The sequence below is a fragment of the Cupressus sempervirens genome, chromosome 2 (assembly GCF_028749045.1).
Source record: "Cupressus sempervirens isolate cs-2001-9-10 chromosome 2, ASM2874904v1, whole genome shotgun sequence".
In the NCBI taxonomy this organism is placed as follows: Eukaryota; Viridiplantae; Streptophyta; class Pinopsida; order Cupressales; family Cupressaceae; genus Cupressus; species Cupressus sempervirens.
This window is the reverse complement of record NC_143119.1, coordinates 40,113,435-40,131,981: the sequence shown is the minus strand read 5'-3', so window position 1 is coordinate 40,131,981 and position 18,547 is coordinate 40,113,435. Positions and strand designations below refer to the sequence as shown.

General features: G+C 34.8%; 1 protein-coding gene across 1 annotated transcript; it reads left to right on the top strand.

The window, feature by feature from the left end:
- Nucleotides 1-4,647: 4,647 nt before the first annotated feature.
- Nucleotides 4,648-17,735, top strand: LOC149570961 (uncharacterized). The gene is made up of 7 exons (XM_089812508.1): nucleotides 4,648-5,103; nucleotides 15,930-16,010; nucleotides 16,141-16,229; nucleotides 16,475-16,549; nucleotides 16,715-16,776; nucleotides 16,876-16,947; nucleotides 17,254-17,735. Exons 1-7 carry the CDS (start codon nucleotides 4,981-4,983, stop codon nucleotides 17,367-17,369), a joined length of 618 nt encoding a protein of 205 aa, XP_089668634.1. The 5' UTR covers nucleotides 4,648-4,980; the 3' UTR covers nucleotides 17,370-17,735.
- Nucleotides 17,736-18,547: the final 812 nt, after the last annotated feature.

Genomic DNA, 18,547 nt, shown 5'->3' with positions numbered 1-18,547 from the left:
TCTTTGTGCTTTGAATGTTATGGGGTTGGTTTAACGTTGACCAGTTTAGGTTGTTACCAGAGGCTCGGGGTTGTGAATGTGATGTCATGATGATTTGGTTTCGATCTTTCTTAACCTGACCATGGTACTGTGATGAAGTGCTCTATGACATGATTGTATTTACTGTTTGTTATTGCTTTCCAGTTTCCTTGTGTGAAGCTGAGATGTACGTATTTGAGATACTTGACTTAACCATTTTCAAGTCTCGATCAGTTATATTTGATGACCATTTTGGAGTCTTCTATCAGTATTGTAATTTACTATTGGGATACTTTCTGGTTGCTTATTGGAGAACCATTGGATTTTGTGATCTATCATTGATACCTTCAGTTGCTGATAGAGAATTGTCGTGATCATATGATTGTTATTTGATGCTTAGCTGTTGCTCATGAAGAACTGATGTAATTTTGTGGCTTATCTTTTATGATGTTTTTCAGTTGCTTGTATAGGACTGAGGTGGTTTTATTATGATTCTTTGATTTATGTTTTCATGAGCCTAGGGTAGGTTATCTATGCGTAGAGTCGGGAAGTGGCTTGCAATGGGGGTCGGAGCCCTAAGAGGCTGCCTTGAGAAACCCATTGTAAGTCATTTTTAATAAGTGAAAACATTTACACTAAATGAGAGAAAATGAACCTAACAAGATAATTGTATGTTCTCTCCCATGCCTTGAGTGCTAGTACAGACTAGGATGGGGTAGAGAGAACGCTTGGTTACGACCTTGCACTCCATAGTATGCCTCGTCAGTACGAGAGGATACTAGTGGCCGCAGGATCAGTAGGGACCCGGGATTCCTAAGGGATTGCTCGGGTAACTTCTACGTGACTTTTGCGATGACACTTTCCCGCTTGCATATTAGGTTTCCTACGTGTCTTGTGGTACCTCTAGGATTTAGATGTCGATCTTTTTAAGAACCCTTGAGTTAGCATACTTATAGGATTTCCTGGACTTAGAGAGTATTTATGATTATAGGTTTTGTTATCCTATTTGGGACTTGAGACTATCTCCTCAGCACGGTGGGAGTGGACCATTTAGGTTCCACGCGGTCGGGTGGTAGTGCTTTTACTCTTACCATTGAGATCCGTTCCGTGGTCACCGTGGCTGGAGATTTCGTGATTGGCATTTACCTTCACTATGTTCTTGGATGATTATGATGGATGGTTAGATTTTATGATAGATGTTTTATCATTATGGATGTATCATGTATGGTGAATAGTTTCATATAATTTACTTTACTTTGTATCATGGATTTGAGGATGTTGTATCTTGATCTTTACATATGTATATTCTTTTAAGCCTTTCATACCCTGTGACTTGTACAGTGGATGATTGAGCATTCCGAATTAATTTGCCAAGAAGCATTCGGAACAAATGTATAAAATGGACATGGGACTTCTGATTATTCTTTCATATTTATGTGATATTTGTTAGACTTAGAATTAATTAAATTTAAACGTGACTCAACGTCTTGGGATCTTTAAGAAATGTAACTTGCAATGTATGTTTGTCGATGATTACATGTTATTGCTTCCGCTACTATGTGTTTGATGTGTATGTTATACTTTCTTACTTTAAAAAAAAAAATGTTTAGCAAACTTAGTGAAACTTTAGGTTAATTCTTTTGGATCCCTTGGCGGGGCGTTACATAATCAAGGTTGATCAATAGAAGATGCCACAGTACAATCTGCCTTCGAGAGAATTATGTGCTAAGTTACCAATATACAATTGTGGGGTTTGTTTCACTCAAACTATGTCGTGTAAATATTTTTCATTGGTGTCACTCCTGACATGCTGCACAAATATTTCTCAGCAACATAAAATTGACGATCTATGACACTCACAAGTTATTATTATTTTTTACGCTTTCTCAATTTGAAAAAAGAGATTACTACCTAGGAAATTGGTATCTGACCAATGAAAAATAAAAAAATTGATTGTTATAATTGAATTAAAAAATACATATCCAAATTTTTTAGTTTTTAACATTTTGTTTCTACAATCAAATTGATATTGGGGGGTCTAATGAAAATGTTAGTTCAAGCCTTGATTCACATCAAATTTTGCATTCTATTGCTTACTATTTGATTATAGATATTTAATTTTCCTATCGATGATAGAGGTAAAAGCCTAGTAACATCTTTTTTGAATTCCTATTTTCTAATAGATATAGATAGTACTTAGTCAATTTTGGTGCACTCGTTTGACCAATTTCTGTCAGTCAATTTTGCTTTGGAGTCAAAATTAAAAATTGTATTTATGAATATTAAACAAGTGTCAAGTAGTGGGTTACAATAGTTTAATTAAGTAGAATAGTAAAAATAAAAATTTAATAGTTATAAGAAAAAACTGAATTAGTTGTAGTGATAATATTTAATATTATTTATTAATAATTGATTAATATTGATGAAACTTTTAAATAATTTTTAAAAAAAGATTAAATAAATTATCATTTTATTATATATATATATATATATATATATATATATATAATGGAGGCGAAGGCGACCACATAAACTTTTTAGGGCCCTGATATAGGCCCACTCGTGCCTGAAACTTCTTCGGCTTAGAGCGAAAGACTGAGGGGCATCCACGTTGTCAAAAATTGCCTGGGGCACGATCCCAGCCTCATCCTTTATGACGTTAGAGCCTTGCACTCAACAAGACTTGATCTGTGGTGGACTCTTTGTGAGTCATTCAACTTCACTAGTGGACCAAGAGCCCACTAACATTTTTAATTTTTTTTAAAGTACATAAATATTGTAAATATTTGAAAAATAATCATTTTTAATATAAAAATATTTATAATTCAAAATACTTTCTAATTCATCTTGTTATTATTATTATATTTAGTGCATTAATCTTAGTGATAATATTTAATATTAATTAATTAATAATGATTAATATTGATACTTTTAAATATCTTTTTTAAAAGATTAAATAAATTATCATTTTATTTTTTTTAAAGTACATACATATTGTAAATATTTAAAAAAAATCATCTTTAATATAAAAATATTTATAATTCAAAATACTTTCTAACTCATCATCTTCTTCTTCTTATTATAGTATTTAGTGTATTAATCTTTTACTGCATCATAAATTCTTCTTTATAGGGTCCTAAATATATGGCCAATGAAGCTAAAGTAAAATAATTTTAATGATTTTAAAACTTAAAAATCTCACATATAAATATTAGAAAAATAAAAACTTAAAATAAAAAATAAAATACTTAATTGGTTGAAGTAGAAAAGAATAATCACTAATTAAATACAATAATATTATTTATCTTAAGAAAAATGAAATTTGTATTTAAGAGTATTAGATAAAGAAAATTATTTTTCTATTCAAAATATTCTTTTACATTAGGATTAATTGGAGTTTATTGTTACAAATGTTATAAAAATGCAATGTCCAAAATCAAGACTAAATTTTATATCAATGGAGGTACACAATTGAATCTTGATGTTTGTTAGAATGATTTAGAATAACTGAGAGGGAGAATCAGTTATCCTCAGGTATAGATGTACCAATTCAACTTTTAAACTCTTCAAACAACTTAGATCTCATCTTCAAAAAACTTGGTCTCTATGTAGCAATATAACATACAATAACATGCAACTCACTATTCATACAATAATCAACTCGCAGAATTAAAAATTTCAAACAATAAAACATTTCAAACAACATTCACACAAGTATGACACCAGGATTTAACATGGAAACCCAATTTGAGAAAAACCACTTGTGAGATGCTACTAAATTTTTACTCTTTTGAAGTGTGTTTTGTTAGGAGCCAACCCTGTCAAAAGTTATACAACACAATGTTAGTTGTGGTCTTGTTAAAGGATTTAATCACTTTGTTAGAAGTGACATTGTTAGACAACTTTAAAACATTCCATTAGGATGTCACCTTGATTAAAGGATTTACAAATGACTGTTAGGTCAACCTTGATTAAATGATTTTTAACCGATACAATGGTTAGAAAGTAATCAACACGTTAATCTCATAGATACAACTCACTTTGTAAATACATTGTTGGCAACATGGCTAGGTAGGACGAGTTAAGGTTGTCATGATCCCCACATCAATTTTTACCATGTTGGAGTGTTGCACTTGACTTGACTCCCAGTGGATACAGTTAGAACCATTCAATTGCACAAATTGACTAGAGAACTATTGACAAGAAATTGTACTAAATAGCTAAATATAAAATAATTCATTAAAAATATTTATGATGTCTATATTTATACTTATAAAAAATTAAATACATCTTAAAAGGAATATAGGAATAATAATTTATAAACCCAATAAAAGATAAGCTATAAAAGAATCTATTTGCACTTCGATTGTCATTACAACAATCCATTCCTAACAAATGCTTTACAACATCAACTTTATCCTACTTGAAGGAAGTAAGAATTTTTTCAATTTTTAACTAAAAACATGATTACACGGTGTCACCCACACTAGACTAGAACGTTCACGAAGATTTCCTATTGCATTCTTTGACTTCACTTATTAAAAAAGAGTACAATATTATTTATCTTATGTCTTGAATAGTACCGACAAATTATACATATAAAAGACATTCAAATGGACAGTCCAATAGGCAGTGAAGCTCTTCGGTAACGAAGATGTGCATCGTTGTGTCGTACCAATTGCTCGAATTTATTACACGTGCATACCACCAAAATAGAATTTTTTTTATCTTATCAGCGAAGCTTTGAGAAGATTCATCATTTGCATGGCAATCACATAATATAATGGCTTCTTGACATCCATTTCAGAATTGTTGTCGGGGAAGTGGAAAATACTCATTTGGTTATATTTTGAGTGCATTATCTTGTTTCCTTTCCAACTTCTCAAACAACATCATCAAATTGTGCTCACAATTGGAGTTTTTAGTGCAAATTCTTGGAGAAAGAGGGGAAAAAGGGTAGCCATGGATAGGTATCAGAGAGTGGAAAAGCCCAAGACAGAGACTGCAATAAATCAGAATGAAATTCGTGTTACCACGCAGGGGCTCATCAGGAACTACGTCAATTATGCATCCAGTCTTTTGCTGGTAATTTAATTTCTTTTTCTTTCTGGTTTGGCTTTTTCTTCTTGTCGATGGATAAAGATATCTACTTAATGCCTGCATGGTTATCGATCTTGATGAATGGAGTCTTGAAATGAAAAATCTTGTACGCGGGTTTTGAATGAATTAAGGATTTCAGGTTCTCTTGATTACGTTTTCATGTTTTGGTTTGTGGGGTTTAGTATTGCTTGTTGATTTTGAAGAATTATGCCTTGGATTTGACATTGCGCATATCCGGTGTGTGTGTCAATTGTGGAGTTCAGCTTCTTTTGATGATGTTTTTGATTCACTCGTCTCTTATTGTGTGTTTTGTGGGGATTTTTGTACTTCTTTTTTTATCTTCTCCAATTAGGCATTTAACTATGCGTTATTATTGGTTTTCCTGAACTGTGCAGATCAGTTTCTTTTGATTGCTTCGGGATTCATCTTTCACAGCTTATTTTGTTATGCCTTTTAACGTTGTTTAATGATCCTTGTGAATATGACCTTGAGTTAAGACATTTTGTATATTTGGTTTTTCTTGAATTATGGATTTCAGGCCTGTAAATTGTTTCTTGAGTCATTTCAGATTGTTTTTACGTCTTGTGTGAATCATGGATTTCAGTTTTCAGATTCTTTTGTTTGTTATCTGTTTTAGCATTAGGATTTTTTTAGTCCAGCTGTTCTGTTTAGGTATTCTCTTGACTGAGATATATGAAAGGAACCAGCTCGTACTTGAGTCACAGTGAAGGTTTTACAAAACATTGGATAACACCTAAGCTAAAAGTTTCTGTTTTTGGTGTAGTGTGAATTATGAGTTTCAATTTTTCTGTTTTCTGGGTTTTAGTGCGTCTTTTTTAATCTTAGCAAAGTGGATTTCTTTATTTAGGTGTACTCAGGATTAGGATGAATTTTGGGATTTAGTTTAGGCTTTGCATGAGGGTATGCTCTAGAGTGGACTATATATGTTATATTTACATGAATTAAACTCTGTAAATCTTTAGTGCCTGCAATTTTATATTTGAATGATTTAGGTTCCATTAATGTTTAAAAAATGGTTCTTGGCTTCATAGCGAAACATATAACTTGTGGAACATTTACCTGATGTTTTTTTGGCCTAGTTTATGAAGAAGTTCCCTGTTCTCTGTGGCTTAGTATTCTTACTACCTTTATAAAACTGCCTTTTACCTTATGTTTTGTTGGCCATTTACCTAAACAGGTACTTTGTAGGCCTTTACCAGAGCATATTTTGCTCTAGCTTACGCAATTTAGAAGTGTCCTGTTTCCTGGGTTGAGCATTGCTACTAACTTTGGTAAAACTGCACTTCCTCTTTTTTGGGCTTGATTGTGATCAATTTATAAGATTTGGTTGACAACTCCATGATAAATGAACTTTTGTTTTGGGTAAATTATGCCGTCCTCTTATTTTTGTCATTAGATGGTGTTTTATAGTTGAATAGATTTATTTAATTCCCTTTAGTTTGTGTAACATAAAACAATTTCTATGTTGAGTTAAACAGAGTGCTTTTTGGGATTGGCATAGGTTGTCATAGTATGATTTTTGTAAAGAATTATATTCCAAGAGATTGAGAAATAGAGCTCAAACTGTAGCTGAATGTGCCTTTTTAAATTTAACAATAGTAATGGTAGGAAAGTTCTCTTTTGTGTTTTTGTTAAAAACTCCACAGTATTTAATCTTAACACTGATGTCTGCAAAAAGATATTAAAATCATAGACAAAGTGTTCTTTAAAATTTATGGATAATGGTCAAGAATATTAGGTTTTCATAGTCCATTTTAGCAACTTTTTGTATATTCTGCAATCTGATATCATCGTAATGTAGGCAATGGAATTTCGTAGATTTCAACAGATTTTTATGTACACCATGTGATTTGTTCCTCACCCCAATACTTGATCAAAACTTGATTCTTAGAAGAAACTTATATTGGTGCTAAATACCATTTTTGTGGCTATTTTGACATTGGAATTTTATAAAATGAAATAAAAATTTATCAATTGCAAAATATTAGCCACTTAGGCTTCACAACTTTCCAAGTTGGAGCTATAAACTACTCTTCTGCATGCCTTAGCTATTCCTATTTATCTCTGAAGAGAACTTAACTCCGAATGAAGAACCACTTTTCCAAGCCTCCATTTCAAGTGCTCTTGTGCCTCTTAGAACCCTTTTGGAGAGCAACTGATGGCAATCAAGAAACACAATATGATTCATAGAAGTACCTAGGACTTTCCCAAAAGGGTGCCCAAGGGGCAACTTTTTGAATTTCCAATTTGGTCACCTAGAAAGGTGTATTTTCCATCTGTCCTCGACTCTTGTTTTGATAGGTAATGGGCCATAGCCTTGATTGTTTATTATTGTTTGTCGAAATTAATTATTATTATGTGTTAAGCTTGAGTAGACTCGAACCCAAGACCTCCCACACAAAAGAGGCTCACAACTTACTGTTGTGTTGTAGGATCTTGCCTATCCATCCTCGACGCATGGGAAGATGATTATTATTTTTATCTTATAAATGATAAAAGCATATTTCTGCTTAGGAAATTAAACTTGTCTTAGACATAGGTCACATTTATTAAATTATTTCATGTGTTCCTTGTACACTTTTGAAAGTACACGGGGAACTATAAATGTTTGCATTTATTTTTATTCACCTAACCTTAAACAAGAATTTAATATTTTTCTCGATGATTCAGGAGTTCTCTATACCCTTGGATGATCCTACATCAGGTGCCTAGGAAAGGAAAATTTTGTGAGCTTGGTTTTACAAAATGGATCTGGAAGGTAGAGAAACCTTTTTAGATTGCCAATAATCTTTAGAGTACCCTAATCACTGTAATTGGTACCTCCAATGGGTTCTTCCTTCTCTTCGAGTACCTAGCTGGAACAAGAATTGTCCTACTCCAACTGCTCAACTCTACACTCTTCTTGCTTAATGTGGAATCATTTCCGCCATAATTTAACCTCCTCCTCATCAGCATTTGTCTTTCTCTTCTCTGTGGGGATTAACCCACCTAAATCTGGCCACCTTCTCAAATTACACTCTGCAATATCCTGTGCACTCACCACTTCAATGCACAGCTCTCTAGCATCCTCTCCTCCAACATCAACAATAATTTCTTTCTTTACTATATCTAAGTGTTCTATACTCTGTTGCTCCATGCTCCTCATCAGCCTCATGACCTTGGAAGGACATCTCATCACTTCTGTTACATCTTCATTTATTGCAAAATTGCCTTTAGCTGCATTTTTTTTTTTCTCTTTCATGCTTTCTCGAAGACATGCTCCTTTATCTTCAATTGATGCAAGCAATTCCTGCTTCTACTAGTGTGATCTCATCCATTACAGCAGCGCTTTTTTCACCTTTCTTTTCTGTTAATGTCTTGAAGCCTTTGCAAAGACTCGCCTCTACTACTTCTCAGTTTCGTTTTCTTGAGAAGCTATCGAGTCTTCTAATCTCCTTCAAGATGACATCCACATCTTTGTTGATTTTCTCATTGAGCAAATGATTCTCAAATCCCATCATTTTTGTCCTTACTACAACCTACTTGATTTCGCTCTCAGTGCCTTTCAATAGACATGTCTCTATTGTAGAGTTTTCTTTATCTCCATCAACTATTAGACCTTCCAAGTCATCTACTATGACATCTTCTTTTGTCCCACATGCATGGTACTGTGCTATATCATCCTTTTTTCCTGTAACCTAAACATCATTAGAAAGAAAATCACTTGCACCTCTTTTCTTCTCTAATTTCTCTTCTCAATTTCTGGTCTTATATCTTTTAGCTGCTACTGCATTTCTATCATCTTTTCTCTAATCCCATCTCTTAATTTTCTTACTCTTCTCACAATAAAGGGAATCCTCAGAATCCATCCAATGACAAATGTCATTTTCTTCCTCCATATTTTTGAATCTTCAACACTCTCAAGTCATCATGTAAATTGTTTCACATTTGCCAATCTGTTTACACACACAGGAAAGCTTGCTTCACAACTTCTCCAGATAGCTCATTTTGCAACTTGCTCATACACACTTCACCTTAGATGCTGGTGCAATACTTCCTAATGTTCAGCATCTTATTTGAAAACTTGTGAACTCTTCTCTACAACAACTCACACACTTTAGATCATGGACCAGACTGTCTTTCTTTTGATGCTCGTTCTGCACGCATAGGAACACAGGTCTGCAACAACCCACACACTCTAGCAATCATAGAGGGTGTTTGCCTCACATGTGTTGCTCTATCTCCACACTCAGGACTATCAGTTCAGACACCATTGGTAAAAGGGGCTCCCCTAACATACCACACCCCAAACACATGCTCTGTTTCACTAGATGAGAGTTACTCCACCCACTTCTCATGCATAGCATAACAAAGAGAATAATGGTTTTCGCAAGAAACAACTTGCCTCCTATTTCTTAATAAAATGAAATACAAATTCATCAATTGCAAAATAGTAACCACTAGGGTTTACAAATCTGCTAGCTGGAGCTACGAACTACTAACAATCCTTAGCTACTATTTTTCTTTATCTATGAAGAGAAGAACTCAACTCCAAATGAATTAACCACTATACTAAGTGCCAATTTATACTCCTCTCCTCTTGTGATGCCTTCTTTTTGAGAGCATTACATGGGGATCAAGAAATTCAACACACAAACCATAGAAGTCCCTAGAACTTTTCCAAAAAGGCACCTAAAGAGGTGACTTGAAATTTTCAATATAGACACTTAGAAAGGGATCCTTTCCAATTCTCCTTGCCTCTTCACCTTCCATATGAGATGCTGAGATGGGTATTTTTTCTAATCTTTCATTTTAAGTGATAAAAGCATGTAATACTCATGAAAATTACATTTGGCTTCAGGCTTAGGCTACAAATGTTGAACTATTTGGACTCCCTATCTAAATTAAAATAATGATTGTATATGGGTGATGCAAGATTGTTGTGCACCCCTAGATAGTCCTATTTCAGACACTTGGGATGGGAGATATTTTGTGAGATTGGTCTCACAAATGGATTTGGATGGAGGAGCTATCTTTTCAGATTGCCAAAAAGGTTCAGCGAACCCTGCTGCAATAGTAGTATCTCCAATGGATTCTTCTTTCTCTTCTAACATCTTCTCTTAAACAAGCATCCTCCAATGAAAGATTGACTATACACTCTTCTTCTTTAACGTGGAATCAACTCCTCAGCATCGCCTCAAATGCACTGTGTTTAACATGTAACCATGTTGCACAAGATTGATGGTTCATCTTGCATGAGAAACTGCATGATTATTTCTAAGTTGCTTGAATTTCTAATGACACATGGGTGTGGTTACATTTTCAACATTGAGAACTTCAATGGGTAGGTTTAACATAATCAGTGATTGAGATTGAAGCACAATTGTATGATAAAGGAAAGATGCATAAAAAAGCTAAGTTCACTTCCTTGTCTATGAACTAACCAACCACCAATCTTAACACAGGATGAGTTTGAGCAACGTGTTCTATTTTTTTTGTCCGCTAATATAACAACTCAATAGTTCCTAATCTTTTAAATGTTTGGATTTGAACTTCAACAATTACTTTGTGCCAGAAACTAGGGGTATGTGCAAGCATTTAGAGCTGAATTGTGTCACTTTTTGTTGCAAATGGCTTCATAAGTGCTTGTAAGTGTGTTCTCTTTCATTGCGAATTGAATTCCACTCTCTTTGGATCTAAATTTATTAGAATTAGGGTTTCCTATAAGCAACTAGGGTTTTCAATTGCGAGTAATTTTGTATGTTCTTTTCTTATCTAAGTGTTCCAAGAATTTTTCCTGCTCTTGTCATTTCATTTGGAACCACCTAGAGGGCCTGTAAGATGTAATTGAAGTTGCATTCAAAAACCCTGATTACAATACCCAGTCTCTGTTAAACCCTAGCACTTGAGTTATATAATGGCCAAGGGCTCTTCTAAGGAAGAGAGGAAATACAGTAATTGGATCACATCACAACTCCTAGGGTCCAAAGAAACACGAAAGAGAGCTATGCTTAGTTGTAGACTAGATGATTTTGTGATTGACTTGAATGGCATTAGTGGAGACTAATTGAGTGCACTGGATTTACAATGCATAATAGATGTTATAAAAAGGAGGCTAATGCCTTGTAGAAACATAAGGGATTTGAACCTTGGGAGGTTGGTAGTTCCAAATATCTTCATCAATGTTGACTTGGTGATGGAATCAGCTAGTATGCATATTCTTGCTACTTGGGAGATTCTATCTCATGAAGGAAAGAGATTGGTTCATATCAACAAGGAGACCATAGAAAATACATTCTTTTTTGATAGAATAAGGATTGGCCATCATTTGATGCAAAATTAGTCAGTTTGAGAAACATTGTAATAAATACAGGAGCAAGGTCTCACTCTTTAGACCTACACACTTGAGCAAGGTTGAGAGAGCTTTAATTCCAAGGGATCAACATCCCTATGACATTGACGTGTTTGCAGGATATATAAAAGACACATAATGCCTTGTGTCGACTACATGGTGAAGATGCCCAAACTTTTAAAGTTTAATTCCTAATTGGATGTTGATAACTTGATTGTATGTGTAGATGTGTGGGGTGGTGATTTTTGTGGGCCCTTTGATTATGCAGTTGTACTAGCATAGAAGTTGCATACCGCATTGATGAAGAGGAGTAACAATACTCATTTTATATTTATTCTATATTCATGCATATCATGTTGTGAAATGGTCTTCAAGTATAGCATGAAGACCTTAAAGTCTAGCCCCAAGTTGATGGATAGTATGTCCTTATTCGAGAGTGTACTTATATTTGGGACATGCATGGCAAGGGTTCTTCCTATATTTTTTTTTGAAACTCATTTTGTTAGGAAACTGATAGGTTACTTGGGAAGACTTGGCCCATAGGGGCTAAGTGAAAGGGCTAAGAAATTCTTAAGGCTTAAAGGACCTAGATCCAGATAAGAAGATTGATCACAATTGGGGGTCTTGGTTCTACTTTAAATACAACACTATCTTCGGGATCTTTGGTAGCACAACAGTCCCGAGAGATCTACCAATTGCAATGCCAGATAGAATTGTGATTTAGAGATCACACATCAACCATATGCAGTAGAGAGGGCCATTGTTAGAGGGAGCTGTAAGAAGTGTTTCTTCTTTCCAATATAGGTTGTAATCATGGGAGAATACAACTTTTTGAACAAGAAGGGTTTTGAAGTTCTTGAGGACACATTGAACAAGTATCATCTTCCCTATTCTAAGAGAACTGTGGAGGCTCAATCCTCATCAAGGTTGCAACAACTTATCATCTATGAAAGCCCTGGAGCTGTCATGCCTTTACGAGCTGTGTATTCTGGTAGGTAGATACCTTTTAGATCACATGAAGGGTTTGATGCCCAAATGGAGCAACCTCTCCAACCAAATAGGTTTGGTTTAGGGGATGAAGTCCCATTTTAAGAACCTACCCTGAGAGGTCATTTGCAGCTTTCAGATTCGGAGGAGTTATCAATAATGATGTGAGGATTGTTGCTTATGAAGATTTCATGATTGATGAAAATTTTATTAAGAGAGTAAATAGTTTATGCTTAAGCATGAAACTGATCAGTTGTTGAAAGAGAAGGTCGTTAATTTGAAAGTCTTAATGAAGAAGAAAAAATGAAATTGAAGGATGAAGTTTTGTGATGTGCAGCAAACCAATGGAGGCCACACAACCTGAGGAAGGAAGACAAATTGTAAAGGAAGTGGGTTTTTACTCCTAGAACTTTAACGATAGGGACTTTCTTCAGCAATTTCCTTTAACAGCTTAAGGAGGAGACATGATATTAATTTGAGACTATAGATTCTAATCAAGCACAAAGTTTATATTTTGGGTCAGCTTTTGATGATAAGCTAGACATTCTAGCTATCTCTTCTTTGCATCCTCCCACCAACAAGCCTTTTATGGTTCACCATCAAGATGAATTTAATGACAATCTATTCCTTAAAAGAGATTCAAACCTTTCTACAACTCAAGCAATGGTCTTACGGTTGATGTGGCTGAAATGGCCCAAAAAGTGTCCAGGAGAACCCAAGATTAGAATAAATTCTCAAGGGAAGAAAATAAAAGCTTAAAGAATAGTTGAATGCTATGGGAGGATATCATTTGGTAGCCTCTCAAGGTACTCTAGAGGAGACGATGGCCTTGAGGAATGACTTAGCCATGTTCAGTGTGGGAAATTCTACTCCAAAAGGAAAGATGAATCAACTATACAAGGAAATAAGGGGAGCAGAAGTAAAGACAATGATAGAGGTGATGCAGTTTCTCTTACAATCTAGATAAAACTGCTGTTTTAGATCATGCAGAGATTACTTAGGATGAGCATAGGGAATTTATAGACTTTCAGCAAGAACACTTGCAAGTGTGAAGATGTATTGAATGTTCTATTTTGTATCTGCATGGATTGATCATTCCTTTGGGAGGCCATTCCTAGAATGCGTATAATTTGATCAGTGATATAAGGTGGAACTTGAAAGTGTTGATTCAAAGTTTACAACTTAGTATGTACATAAAGGTTAACAAAACAATGGATGTACACAAAACAAAGAATGTACGCAAATTCGGATATTTATGCCCTCACTGCCTCTCAAATGCCTTCATTGTTCATTGATGAGAAATGTGATAAAGAAGGAGAAATGGTCTTGAGACCAAAATCAGTATGGAGAACAAAATTTATAGCTATCATGGATCCATGTTAGTAGATATTCATTTGGGATGAGACTGCTATTTTGAAGATATTGGATTCATGCTTCAACCAATTGTCTGAGTTAGATGTAGGACTGACAAGAATGAGGTCGCAAGGATCAAGATCGATGATGAAGAGTATAAAGAGCATCTCCAAGAAATTCAGAAGTTCAAGGGGCTGAGGGTATGTGATCATTTTGGATTTCAGTTGGTCAACAAGTCAAGTGATTACTTTCTGCTCTTGTCAAATTGTAAAAATCCCAAAGCTTGTTGCTCCCTTATCTTTTAAAAGAGAATGCAAGACTGTATTCTAAGGATGTAAGTTGTCCTTATAGGGCATGTATACCATTTTATAAGTTGTATTTTGTCTATAAGACTCTCAGAACATGAACGAAAGGTGTCGTTGTTGTATGTGTTTGTATGCAATTTTTTGGTGACATTTGACATTTTGAAAAATGTTATAATCTCATAAAAATCTTTAAATCAAATCGAATGAATTTTAGGTTGTCTCCATGTGTATGGCCAAAATTTCTTGAAATTATTTGTTAAGGACTACATGTTTTCATCTTTTGTACTTTGTTGTAGTTGTGTGATTGGCTTTTGATTTCTCCAAAAGTAAGGGATTAAAAAATTTTAATCATTCGCACAGATTGTGTAAGGTGCTAACAGGGATAACAAGTATGGCTTGTAACTCAATTGTCATGGCTTGCTTGATACAAGGTGTTGATCAAGTGAGGAGTATATGTTCCTGGCTATCAAATTGCACTTCTTTTCATGATTATGCTTCATGAATGACCCTGAATGCCATATAGAGTTAGCACTGGCCTTATTTCTCTGTTCTGCAATTTCAGCATAGTCTTAAAATCCAAAATTTGTTTTTTCCCCCTTTCATGTTATATTGTTTTAAGTTTGATAATGTTAATTTTTAGTGTTAGAATCATCTGTTCTAAAGTTCTCTAAGAGTTTCCAAATTAGGGATATAGCCAAACTTGTAAGAGATAGCACATATATTTGATTACATACATTGAGAACATATCTGTTGCAATTCACAGAATGAAAGGGAGTCAGGATCATAAGGGCATAGTTTAGGTACACCCACTTAGGTCTCACAGAGCCTAAAGTGAAGAGGACTGTGATTAGCTCTTTATCCTTAATCACATCTTGTCAAGTTGGCCACTGATCCAAGTCTTTGAAAAGTGAAGATTGGCTACCTCATAGAGGATTTTGGGGCAATCAGTTGGAACAATCAACATTAAGCTCATACCAGTTGGGAGAAATTAATAGGTTTATAGGAGTGAACTAATGACTGCATGCATTCAAGGAAATATATGTAAAAGGACCCCTTCTTTTGGGTTTGCCTTTAGCTCCTTCAAGGAAACAATACAAGACTGTGAAGGGGCTCTGAGGTCATTATGATTGCCCAATCTCAAAGTTGCTAACATTTTTTCTTTATCACAAAATCATTGCTTCTGCCCTGTTTATTTTGCTGCTGTTTTTTATTTGTGTTATGTTCTCCTCAGGACACTGACGAATTTCCATTATTGCTTCTGCTATTCCAACTTCCTTCCTGAATTTTGACTTTTAATATCTGGTTGTTGCTGCAAGGGATAAAACATGATATAAGGAAATATGGATGATTTCAATTTCCATGTTCCTTGATTCCTACGTCAACATGTTTTAACATTCTACTAATACACATCCAATTTTCTATTTTCTTCATAATTTTCATTTTCAGTCTGAACTTGTAATCTCTCCAATGTGTATTAGTTGTCTGCCTAGTAAAATTGAATAGATTATTACTGAAGGAGCATAATTTATCTATCAATCTTTGATCTCCAATGCCCATTTACCTACTTTTGTAATTTGTGGACATCAACACAATCTTAAGAAATTAAGAATCTCTGATATTATTTTATGAACAAATATTATCACTTAATTATGTCAATAGATGCTGTGGTTTCTGCTTTCTTTATTTACCCTGTAACAACTGTATGAGATTGTGAATGCATGTTGGTTTTTTTGTCTGGATATAATTTTTATTTGCTTTTGAAGTGTGAAATAAACCGGATTTTCTAATTTCAATATTTTATGTTTTATTTTCAGGACAAGACCACCCCAGAAATCGTCTTGAAGGCAATGGGCCAAGCCATTAGCAAGGTTGTAGCTATTGCAGAAATACTTAAAGTGAGTTTATTCATTCTCCCTCTGTGCTAAAATGTTATCTTTTATATTTAAGAAGCTGAAGCTCAAGTTACTCCAGCAGTAGAGTTGTTCACAGGTGCTGCTACTTAATCTTAAATGTTTGAACTTGCAGCGGAGGGTGCCTGGTTTGCATCAAATTACTTCAATCAGCTCAACCAGCATTACAGATGTTTGGGAACCAATTGAAGAGGGGTTGCTTCCGTAAGTAAATTGCACACGGTTGAATCCAGCAGAAAAACAGATGATTGATTATGGACTGTGGAAATCTAGTCCATTTGATTTTAATAGAGCTGTTTATTTCCATATATTTTTATTATTTGAAGTTAAAAGAAAAGTCTGATGTGTATGGTGGACCTTGAAAACCAAAGATGCTGCTAGAATATAGAATACCTGTTTCTGCTTGGGTTGAATGGTTTGATGACTCTGTGATTATTCGTTTACTTCAGCTTGGAGACAACAAGGCATGTTTCAATGATTACAATTACTCTCTCAACCAAGGAGCTGGATTCCACTGCAGCAGGGTATGATGTTGCGTATTAGATCTAAATTACTTGGTCCCTGATATCTACACTCAGTAGCTTACTATATTTTCCACAACCCCTGATTTAATATAACAATTGGTCTGCGCCATCTTTTATATATCGGCATATTTGAGAAGTATAATACCTGGATCCTCATGACTACAGATACCAGGCTCCGTTGCCTTCCAGTCAAACCAAGCTAAGTGCCCGCGTCAGCGTTTATGGAGGTGCGGATTTAAACATTTTTTACCACACGGACTTCTTAATACTTATCTGTAAGTTATGAAGGGATAATTGCTGAGTGAGTGTTCACATAATTGTCTCAGGAGGAAGAGGCAGAGGTCGTGGCAGAGGAAGAGGAAGGGGAAGAGGCTTGGGGAGAGGCTGGGGAAGATTTGGTAAAATTTTGAAGTTACTGATTTATCAATATACATACTAATGTTTAGCAAGGCATTTTGATTTGCACTCAAATGAATCAAATTTAATACAAAACACTTCTGTACTCATTGGATATATTTTGTCATTGATTTTTGGAAAAATAAATAAATGTTTCTAACGAAATTTTAACAATTTTTAAGTTGTGGAGTTTTAGCCTTGGGTTGTTTTTATTTTTGTGCTTGCTGGGTTTTTGCATGTCCAAGTTTTCCAACTATGGTTATGACTTCCACTGAAACGGTAATTCTTTTCTTGTTTGCTTATTGCAGAGAATGGTGATTACTATGGTGGTGGTGGATGGTATGTGGGTTTTGGTCGTGGTAGAGGGCGTGGCATATTTCGTGGAAGGGGCAGGGGCAGGGGCAGGGGCAGGGGCAGGGAATAAGCCCATGAAAGTTGACAATTTTTTTAATACAGATACTTGTCTACAAGGATAGAGTTTAAATATTTGTCAAGGTTTGTTAAAATGATGATTTTTGTAGCAGTGTGAAAGAGATAGGGGAATTACGATGTGAAAGAGATAGGGGAATTACAATAGGTCATATCCGCCAAACCATGTTTTAACATGGAATGAGCATCTACCAAGACGTGTTAACTTGGTTGATGAAAGGTGAAGTTTATACTTGCTCTGTCCCAAATTGGTGGGTGTGCAATTGCTACTATAATTGTTTAACTATTTCAAAGATTGAAATAGAATACTTATACAATTTTTGAGGTGAAGCAATGGATAGATATATTAGTCTTTTTGGTAGTCTAAATATCATTATAACCTATCTTTTGTTGGATTAAGATTCAAAATACAAAGCTACATTAGCAACATCAACGAATAGTTGTAACACCAGTGTTACAATGGCATGACAAAGAGGGCAGCATTCTAAACTTTGATATTCCAGATACCATTACCATTTATCATCTGAAAACAGACACAATTTCGTCACAGCTGTATCCGTTATCAGCACAATAGAAATATCCATACGGCAGCAGTAGGGAGGCAACATCTGGTAGAAGACTGGAGTTGAAAAGAGGAGAGCAGCACAACAGAACATGAAAGGTTTGCTTAAAGCTCCCAAGCTGCCAAACGGAAAAAGAAAATATATGCCAGTCAATTGAAAACCCCATCTCGCTGTGTCTTTTCATCACTTGTTAGAGAGACGAGAAGAGAAGGACCTGAAATGCAGCACAGTGTAGTTGGCTCAACTCTTGTTAAATATATAGACGTTATATATCTTTCAAGTAAACAAAAATGACTAGATGTAAGCACGATGTTAGTGTTTTAGGTCTCTATAAAATGGCACTTCGCAAATGTTCATCATTATTGTTTGGACTTACTGAGAATCTTCATTGTCGTTTCTATTCTATGTCGAGACACTAAGACTATTAATAAGGGTTGCTTTGAATGAAAATTTCTAGTGTTGCATATCATCCCGGAATCTGAACCATCTCTCATGTTTTTTTGATATTGAAAGGGCTCATTCACCGTTCTTAAGGTCTCCATACTCGAGTCATCTCAATCTTTGGTTCAAAACTTCCATCAGACTTCAACAAGCCTTTTCATACTCATCT